This window comes from Opisthorchis viverrini, assembly GCF_000715545.1.
Source record: "Opisthorchis viverrini unplaced genomic scaffold opera_v5_209, whole genome shotgun sequence".
Taxonomy (NCBI): Eukaryota; Metazoa; Platyhelminthes; class Trematoda; order Opisthorchiida; family Opisthorchiidae; genus Opisthorchis; species Opisthorchis viverrini.
The window spans coordinates 122,343-132,899 of NW_008751867.1; the positions used below are offsets into that span (position 1 = coordinate 122,343).

Sequence of the window (10,557 nt, forward strand, 5' to 3'; positions counted from 1 at the left end):
TCCCTACTAATTTAACCATTAGATATGTACTGACCTGATGACGAGATCCCGAAAATATCAATGTTCGTCACTGTGTTATTTTTCAAACTCAAATTTCACCGCAAGATTGGTGACATCCGCGTCTGTAGGATTAGGTGACCGCTGGACTGAGGTGTGACTATTAGGAAATGCTCTTAACGAGCTTCTAAAGCCTTTTGTGGAGAGGTTAGCCATGTCGTATGGGTGAGGAATGGAATGTCGGTAAACAATCACTGCGCGCCAACTTCCAGAAAAACAGCGCCTGGACAGTCAGCTGATTTGCGATGGGTGTCTGCAAACAGTGTTATCATCATCATCATCATCATCATCATCCTCATCCTCATCATCATCATCATCATCATCATCATCATCATCATCATCATCATCATCGTCATCATCATCATCATCATCATCATCATCCTCATCATCATCATCATCATCGACAGCATGACACCAGTGTTCAACACTGATGCTTCACTGCCGTACAGCCATGACTTATTTGAAAGCCTTATTGTAAAGAAAAGCGTAAAGGTGTCTATACCTCCAGACATTCACTCGGTCGATCTGGATAGAAAATGACAACAAGAACGCCACTGACATCGACTGGCAGCTATATATTGTGGTGTCTCCAACCAGGCACAGTGAGGATCACGTGGACCCCATCCTGTAAGGCGAGTAACACCGACAGCACTCAAACGTTTCGTGATCTCCTTCATACTCCTCTGCCAAGTCAAGGGTTGACCACCTGTCTGTTTACGCCACGCCGAATGGGGAATGGAAAACAGCACTCTCTTCGGCAAACGATGGCTAGGCATACGCAACACATGTCCCAACCAACGCGGCTTCTGGTGCTGGACACATTCTTCAATGGAAGTACCCGTTGCACAACCGAAAACGCGCTTTCTAACTGCCTCGTTACGGATTCGCCGACACCAACCAATGCTATAATAAAGTACAATAGATCTACCATCCGTCTTTGTATTGCCTGAAATCCAGTTACGGGAATTTGGATGAAGCAAACACGATGGCACGGTCCTTTGGGAATCACACTGACTGACTCAAAATTTTGGTGATTTCATTATAGCCTTCGCAAAAAGAACATGAACTTCTAACGATCGATTCGCATATATTGTGGGTTTTGATAACTTACTCGGCAATAATCACAATAAGAAAACGAAGGATGTCCGCGTTTCGAAATTCACAAAGCCATAACTGAAACCTGATGATTCTTTTTTTCAAATTTTTCTTTCCCAATGAATATTCGAATGAGTTCCAACCAATCAACAGTTTTTGTGAATGATACGTGATACATTTGAATGGCACTTTGTATGTTCCGACCAAACACAATGAAAGATGGCAGATGAGTTGATAAATTAAGCAGTACTTACCACGTGTATTGCTTGTTCCACTTGACATCTCTTCAACAACTCGTTGGACCTTTTTCAAATCACGTAACTTGCAATTTTCAGAATACTTTATAATGTATTACTCATAGGGTTGCTGGAAATCCATCGACAGCCCACCACCGGTTTCGCCCTTCCAATTCGGGCTCATCAGGTAGGCGCAGTCCCCGGGTTTCCGTCAACCTTATGTTCTACTTGAAATTAAATTGCACGAAATTAGCGAATATACACTCATTTGCAAACCAAATTGGTCTTTCGGGAGACTCACCTGGAACCTAGGTGAATCTCTCGTTTGTGATGTTCTCAGGCAACTGAATGTGCTGCACCAGGCCGCCTCATGTTTCAGTCGCTACTATATTTGAAATATCGCGATACATGTATATCTTCGTAATGTACTACTCATATCTGGAATATCGTATCGACTGAAACATGAGGCGGTCTGGTGCAGCACATTCAGTTGCCTGAAAACATCACAAACGAGAGATTCACCTAGGTTCCAGGTGAATCCCTCGCAAAACCAAATTAGTTTGCAAATGAGTGTATTTCGCGTCCGTTCGGAATACGAGCAATTTTCTGGAGTCTCACATTCCGACGTTTCCATCAAACTTGTGAACGGATTACCAAACGTGTCCAGCGAAAAATTATGCGAAAGGGGTGAAATGGGATCTAAGCAACTCTTTATGATTACGTACAGCGCGAAACAAGCAAGCTAACTTTTTTTTAAATTGTCTTGAAGTTGTGTAAGCTATGGAGAGCACCACGGATTGGGAAAAGCTCTCCATTTCTCGTTCAGCTTCGTTCAAACAGCGTAATTCCTCTCTAACTAACGTTACTGGCTGACAATGAAAAAATCAATACATTCCACAATACGTTCTGTTCATTTTGAGCACAGTTAACGAAGCTACCAATCAGTGTTTTTTTCTCTCCTAGAGCTATCCAACATCCAAATCCGAGTGTGCTCTCTGTTTGGGAGAGGATCAACGAATTTACTCGAAGTTTTCACCAGGAACACTCTAGAGGAATTTCGTAATAATTCTCCAAAACAAATTACGCGTTATCAAAGAAGTGGGACTTCCATTATTAGTAATTAACTGACACAGTGGACACACGCGCTGGAACAATTGATTCCATTTTCTGGGTTCCTGAGCACGTTTTGGGTGGTTGTGTTTTTTTCTTCGATGTGGCAAGACCGAAATATTAGTAATAAGTAACAATCATGAAACAAATGATGTTTCATAACAGCGTATGAACGTGACCATAAGGCAAACTCAGAATCGAGACCACACGGTTGGATGTATGACGTCTCATTTCTACCTAGTCGAATGGCGGAATTGCTGAGTTTGTTTCATATTTTATCATGCAATTATGGAGCAGAAAGTCTTTTTATGGTGAACTACCTTCTCGAATGACATTTCGCCCACCCAACATCAGAGACGAAACTATAAAACGGGGTTTTTGATGCTCTACCGAGGTCAGCAACATAGACGGCGTTGTCTTGGATTCTTTGTTCTCCACGTTGTTACAACACACAGGTAGACACGAAGAGGGACTAAAAACCGCGGTCTACTTCACCTGTTGAGAATCTATTTTGGAAGCGTCCTTTCATGTAAATTTTCATAAGTCAGTAGATTTTCGGGGAGAGAATACAACTTTTACGCACGCGAAACCTGATAATCGGTCTAAACTAAGCAAGTTGGCTTCTCAAATGTGAACTCAACTCAGCTCGGTGCAGCGGCTACCGGAAACAATTCTGACTACACTTCCAGCCCTAATCATGACGTAAGGGGGTTGCAGGTCACTAGTGCCTGCTTGACTTAGGTCGGCTATAAACCCCACAGTGACTAGTCAGCTCGCGCGACAAATTGACTTCATTCGGCCTCGGATTGAAAACGCCGTCCATCGAGAATTATCCAAGTTCAACGAGAATAAGTTGCAATCGTCACCATCAAACCAGATCGTAATCAATACTATTTTAAGATGATCGAAGTATGATATGGTGACATACAAATGTCCTTGATTTTGGCCACATATGTCTCGAACGTACCTCGAAACGCGTATTAATTTGCCCTAAATCTGTTGTTCATTCGTCTGTGATGAGTTGCTAACGGATTTCATAAGGCGATTGCTAAAGCATGTATGCGATTCTTTTGAAGATCACTCACTCACTGGTACCAGAAAGAAGAGCGATTCAGGTGAAAGAAAGAACGCTGAAAAAACTGCTTTGAACTCGATTCTAATACAGCTTACCACTGTTACAGTAAAAGAAATATTCGGATCCTCGCCGACTGACTCAAGAAAGTGTTCTTTGTGGGAGAAATCACTGATAAAGGGTCCTCCATATCTCTCTGCAAACGGATCTTCCTGAATAAGTTATCTCTGCCTATACATTGGTGTACCAAGACACCAAAAATCGCACGGATGTTGTCTTCGGGAAACTCTTGCGCGTAAACTCAAGTCGCTTATATTGCCTAAATATTTGCCGATCGTTCCGAACTGCATTCATCACTTATCATGGCCAGATACACAGCTACCAGTTAGAGGAAGAAGGCCTTCGCTGCAAAGTCATTTATTAGAAACTGAACAGTTACAAACCGCTGGACAGGAAAGCAAAACTCTCATTTGCATCATATTTACACAAACTGGACATCCATCTTCTCCTGAACGCGTCCTCTTGAACGTACCTTGGTATCCACTGACTCCAATCATTCATTGCTCAAATCCAGGCAAATGCTACAAAGCGACTCCTCAAGTTCCGCAACAGATCTCCTCTTTTCAAGAGACGCAAAGCGAAATTCCAAGAACGACACATACTACTCGCATGCCTCCCATCAGTAGTATCACCGTTACACCAGTATTGCCGTTTTTGTTGGTACTTTCCGATTTCTTTGGCTGTCTTATATGATCCTTCTCCCACCAGTAAGTTGATCCTGAAAAGGCACTAGGGTTTCCGCTAAAGAAAGTCTTCCGAGGCGGACATGTTTACTCGACGATACTCAAAGACAGCTGCAGAAATTTGCACGAGCGAAATTCCGCACTTGTCAAAATCTATTTTAGCCAAATCCGAAGCAATCGCTTCTCAAGAAGGCCATCGAATTACTGAGACCAAAGCAAAGCAGCTGAGCTTGTGCCCACTGCTTTCAAAACCCATCGGTATTGCACCTTTTGGGCCTAGTAAATTCGGCATAAAAAGCGTAAAATGAAGCTCTCATAAAGCCTCTCATTTAGTGTGACCTGCGCAGTGCTAGGTTTCATCCGCGTGCAAACCAACCATACTGTTAGCTGATTGGCGAACCCAGAACAATTGAAGCCTTGCTCAAACCTTCAACTTGTCAGGGGATCGATTGGCCCAGATAATTTTTAGAAAATTGTTGTTGATTCCAAATAAGAATGCGAATGTTGAACAGCTTGCACCTTCGTATTTCTCAAAGATAGACCTCAGTTTTATGCTTTTTTTGTAGAGTTGCAACCTTAGGCGACACGTTTTCCTGGAAAATACGTGATGGGCCTTGTACCGGATCACCGCTGGTATTTAGCCCTTCCCTTGATTCCAAATGGTAAGTTACGAAAAACTGGCTTTCTTTCACGGCATTCGCAGGGCAACATCCGGAGAATACGCCGTTAAGGAATTACAAAATATTGTGTCGCAGCATGAATCTTAGTGCTCACAAGATAGGACTGTCTTGGGTCAAGAAGCGCCGAGCTGTAAACACTCGATTATGATTGGCTCTTATTTGAACCAATCAGAGCATTCCTCTTTTTGATCGGTAGCCACACACGCATGCTTCCAGTCGACGTGCCATTCCGTAATTCCACTTGCTTGTCTCGGGACACTGGTTTTAGAAATTTTTTTATGAATTTAAGCTCAACATTTGTAGTAGTTCATTTGGGGCTCATTGAGATGTACTCTGAAGGGGCAAACGCAGAAATTACAGGAAGGCTCTGTGAATTTGATTGCCATTGGGTGTGAATAGATTTGGTTTGTTGTGACACATCAAACATGTGAGAAAAAAGCCTTCCCAGAATGAATTATGCTGCTCTAAGTTGCCGATTCGAAAGCGAATGAAAAGTCATCTTTCCGACACATTTGTTTGATGTTTTCATACATCCTCGGAAGGTGTAGGCGAGCGGGAAGGAGTGAGTCAGGAGCCCGCATACTGCTTTTACTTAGTTATCACTCTACTGGCCAACATTTCCTTCACATGCCAAAAAGGTTTTGTTTTGACAGTATGGTGTTAAATTCACGAGTATCAATCACAGTTTCCTAGGAATTCCCGCTGCAGTGGAATAAACACCAGTGCTTTTTATGGCTGAAGCATGCATTTGAGAAATTCAACATCGTGTCACCTCCAGATGGATTGTATTCTGTTAACCATGGGACTAAAACGGAACTTCACAGACTTTTAAATGACATTTAACATAGACAACGCGTTTTTAGTTGGTGTTGAAGAGTCGCTTGAACCCTTTTTATGAAGGGTTCAAAGATTGGGCGCCAACAGCTGCGGTAACTCCCTCACGAACCTTCCTAAGCTAAAAGGCTAAAACTCCGGTAGGAAGACAACAGGACGACAGTTAATCCGCCTCAGTTATCGTATCCATAAAAGCGAGAGTTGCGATACTATCAACGACAACTATTCCCCTCTGTTGGTGTCCAACAGCCGGATAACCGTGTGCAAAGTTTGTCCATCAACTTCGCTGGTCGGCGGCCGTCTAAATTCATTGACAAAACAGCAGGACAGCTTCGGAGGCGCAGGGCCGAGAATAGATGACAAACCAGATTTACTACAAGTTACTTGGTTATATTTGCACAGTCTTGGGTACTACCTCGATGTGTAAGTCGACTCCAGAGTATTGCAAATAATGCTGTCAAAATTCGCGTTACCACCGGGAATATCATTTGGTCCTGCAAGTGTCAGACTTTCTGTTATTCCAGACCGATCCCAGTCTGTTTGAGTGACAATCCCATTTCGACAGTTAGTGGGGTCAAGCACAACCTAAGTCAACTAAAACAGCGAACTCTACCACACCTACCTTGTTAATCAAACCGAATTCGCATAGTGAAACCTCCAACCGAAGCGTCCTACACACGCGCGCACACAGTTCTCATCATCGGGCTGCCGAAAAGATGAACGCTCAAAGCATTCGTGAAAAGACCGGCATACCAGTTACTTGTGGACATGAAGTAGCATAGATAAACGGAATTCTTACCTTCCCTATCCCTGTATTATCACACAAACCGCGTCTTAGTTTCCGAATGATCCTCGGCATACTAGTTACTTGTGGACATGAAGTGGTATAGATAAATGGAATTTTTACCTTCCCTATCCCGGTATTAAAACCGCGTCTTAGTTTCCGAATGACCCTGTTTAGACGTAATACACTACTCATAGGGTTGCTTATGGAGCAAGTGAGTGTATTTCGCTAATTTTGTGCACACAGAACATTAAACTGACGTAAACTCGGAGACTACGTTTACCTGATGAACCCCAAAAAGGGCAAAACAGGTCATGGGCTGTCGGAGGATTCCCAGCAACCTTGTGAGTAGTGTATTACGTCTATACATGTATCGTGATATCTCAAATATCGTAAACATGGGGTGGCCTGGTGCAGCACATTCAGTTGCTTTAAAACATCATAAACGAGATGTCCGACTGAGCAACAGGCGAGTCTTCCGCAAGACCAAATTCGTTGGTAAATGTTTGTATCTCGTGAAAATAACCCAGCTAGATAGAGCACGGATTCCAATTTTTTTAGTTTTTCATTCGTTTTCAGTGAATTTGGGCGATGTGTATCAGTTGGATTGGAAACCGATGACGCTCAACTGCTTGGACAAGACTCGTAGCGAGATGCTCAGCGTCCAGGAGTAGCGACATACCCGCCATCGAGACGGCAGACCGGTTGGTCGATCCATTCTATAAGGACACCGAATTGATTGTGCCAAGACAGAAGCTGAACCATTTTGTCGATGACTGATGCGATGAATTATCAAAGTACAATGGGCCCTTCCCAATTTATTTTTTCTATTCTCCCAGGGCGCTGAAAACGTCTTCTTGATTTGTGAATGGACACGTGGAAACCAGCTGGCAACCAAAAGGGGAAAGCGAACAAATAGTGAATCCAGTCGACCTAGAAGTCAGCTTCATGTCAGGCTAAACAGCCTTTTAAGTAGATCCATCAGCGAAGCTAATTAATGCAATTAATGCGAACCTATGAACGATCTACTTGTTTTCCATCTTTGTGCCCAAATCCTGGGTCTTCCTGTATCTTCAACGGATACCTCCTGTTAAGCACTACAGTCTATTTAATGCCTTCTTATTACTGTGACCATCGGTCTGGATAGCCGCCTGATCGCCTGGTGCGCTTGACCAAACCAGAAAAAATCAATGAACGTGCGAACCGGCTGATATATTGATCACTGTCGCGTACAAGCAGTCAAATGTGATACTGAGAATACAACTCATTTGTCAAGGGCGAGTGAGGAACAACCAATCAAATCTGTCTCAACAAAAAACGGTTATTCCATTGGCAGTTATGTAGTCCCGTTGCGTTCGGTGCTGGTTCAAGTGCACCCTTTGGCAGGATGAACAAGAGGAGACACTTATCTCAAAAGCCTAGTTAAGCACCAGTAGGTGTAAAAACATTCTCAATGGACGTGCTCACTATTATGTGGACTAGCTTTTGAAGAGTATTTCCATGGGGAATTTAGTATCCCAACCAGATTTTCCACTAATTTGTGTACTGAAGTTTCATGCAGACATCGCAGACAAAATTTTACGAATTACGGTTTTACCTTTGGTTATAAGAAAACACTGTAGAGTCTCAAAAATAATTTCCAATTTTGGCAGAAATAGAATTGCCATAGAGCGCAAATATTTACTCGAGAGAAACCAGACTGTTCCGCTCCTCCGACAGCCGATCGTAACATTTGATACTCTTGGGTAAACAGCGTTTCCAAACCGTGGACAATTTCTGGATTTGTGCTGGTTCTTGCCTGCCACATCTGATTCGCTCACTGTCCACGAGGACGAAAATTTATTTTTGCGTTTTATCAGTTGATACAACCTGTTGAAATACTGCAAGACCATGACAAGCGTGGAAAATTGTTTGTCTCTGTGCTCATTTTTCCTAGATTCCCGTGTTTGAAATTTTTGAGATCCTGAAATATTTCAAATCAAAATATACGTCATTAGGCCGTGCGTTTTTGTTCGGCAAAACACCACAAGATTTCTTTGGATAAGCTTTAATCTGTAGAAAGAATAGTGGGTGAGATTTTCTTTGGTCTAATTCATCGTTTTTCAAACTTGGACGGTACGTTTTCTCTACAAACATGGTGTAACGATGGATGAAGCAGGCGAGTAGTACGTTGAAATACTGCAAGACCATGACAAGCGTGGAAAATTGTTTGTCTCTGTGCTCATTTTTCCTAGATTCCCGTGTTTGAAATTTTTGAGATCCTGAAATATTTCAAATCAAAATATACGTCATTAGGCCGTGCGTTTTTGTTCGGCAAAACACCACAAGATTTCTTTGGATAAGCTTTAATCTGTAGAAAGAATAGTGGGTGAGATTTTCTTTGGTCTAATTCATCGTTTTTCAAACTTGGACGGTACGTTTTCTCTACAAACATGGTGTAACGATGGATGAAGCAGGCGAGTAGTACGTGATTTTCTCATAAAATCGCTTTGCGTTTATTGAAAAGTGGTATTTATTACGGAATTTGTGGGATTGCTTTGTAGCATTTGTATACATCTGGGTGATAGTTCGTGAGTATCCACGAAAGTTCAGAAACAAGCCGTATTCGCCACTCTGAAACCGCTCATGACCTCCGCTGATTCCTTTGATAATCCACTCTTCGCCAGCTTGATTCCAGATAAATTTTAAAGCATCTGAAAAAAACAGATAAAAAACCAACTGAATCCATTAAATGAGTAAGATATTAGGTCGCCTTGTTTCGAAGTGAGAAGTGCAAACCTTACGCGTAAAGCCAAGGTAAAATAGGCAGCAATGTGCGCTCCGGGATCGACTATTTGACTGACTGAGTAAGTGATTGATTGCTTGACTGATGGTTTGAAAGTCCCACCACGCACCTAATTACCTGAGTGGGCACACGCTACCCAACACTCTGAATGGATTGTGCAATTGAAAAATAAAAATTATCTCTTGAAGGCTTTCCCATCAATCACTCAAAAAAAACTAAGAGTACATTCACTGGGCGAATGGTTTGGCTTAAAATGGTTGAAAGCGCATCAAGTTGAAGATGGCGCAGGTGAACGTTTTAGAATTTTGTGAGTTTAGGGCATTCACAGTTTCAGTACAGGTCAATTTAGTCAGCTTTTCACTGATTTGAGCGTCGACTCTTCAGTACCTCCTAGTGACAGTTTCNTTGAGCGTCTACTCTTCAGTACCTCCTAGTGACAGTTTCCTAGCTGCTTTTGTCCTTTGATTGATTGGGCAATGAGGCGCAATTCGCCGGCTTGCTTCTTTGAATGAAAACCATGTGCACACGTGATTTTTGCTGGCACCTGACCTTGAACTATTTCTCAATTTGACGAATGAAATATGTCTTTTCTTAAAAAAACTTAGACGCGGCTTGGAAAGTTCATGATCGTTTGAGTATATGCTCAGAGGGGCAAATGAATGAGCAGTTGAACTCAAACGAGCGAAAAATTTCAACAACAAATATGGAATATGGAAAGTTTAAAGTCGAAACACAGCATGATGAAATATTGTTTCAGTTGCCATGGGAAACTCTTAAATTCAGGTTAATCGTGGCAACCGTGATTTTGGATTAAAACATCTTATTCCAGTATGCTCTTTTGACCTTCAACTTTTGACATCATATAGCGAGTGGCGCTCAGTCTTTGTTCAAAAACATCCTAGCAGACTTTGGCCGGGGACTCCTAAGCTTTGTCAACTATCGTTTTTGGCAACAACAAAGTCTCCTTGATAGATCACTGAAAACTGTGTTCGAACTGAGAGGCAAAAAGTACCGACGACCTACTTACAAGTAGTTAATGCTGTAATTAATATGGTGGTCAAACTTATCCAGCTATGACCTCAGGATCCGTGGAGTTTGATGCTCTGTGCCGGTCAAAAACGTGAATGAAGCGCAAAGTCATATATAATAAAGAGAATAAGG

At 42.3% G+C, this 10,557-nt stretch overlaps 1 protein-coding gene across 1 annotated transcript; it reads right to left on the reverse strand.

Annotated features, from left to right (window-relative positions):
- Positions 1-288: 288 nt before the first annotated feature.
- Positions 289-7,376, reverse strand: T265_08282 (hypothetical protein; the record flags this gene model as incomplete). Its single annotated transcript, XM_009174038.1, has 4 exons — positions 289-484; positions 6,243-6,412; positions 6,450-6,498; positions 7,294-7,376. 4 exons carry the CDS (start codon positions 7,374-7,376, stop codon positions 289-291), a joined length of 498 nt encoding a protein of 165 aa, XP_009172302.1.
- Between the last annotated feature and the right edge of the window lie 3,181 nt (positions 7,377-10,557).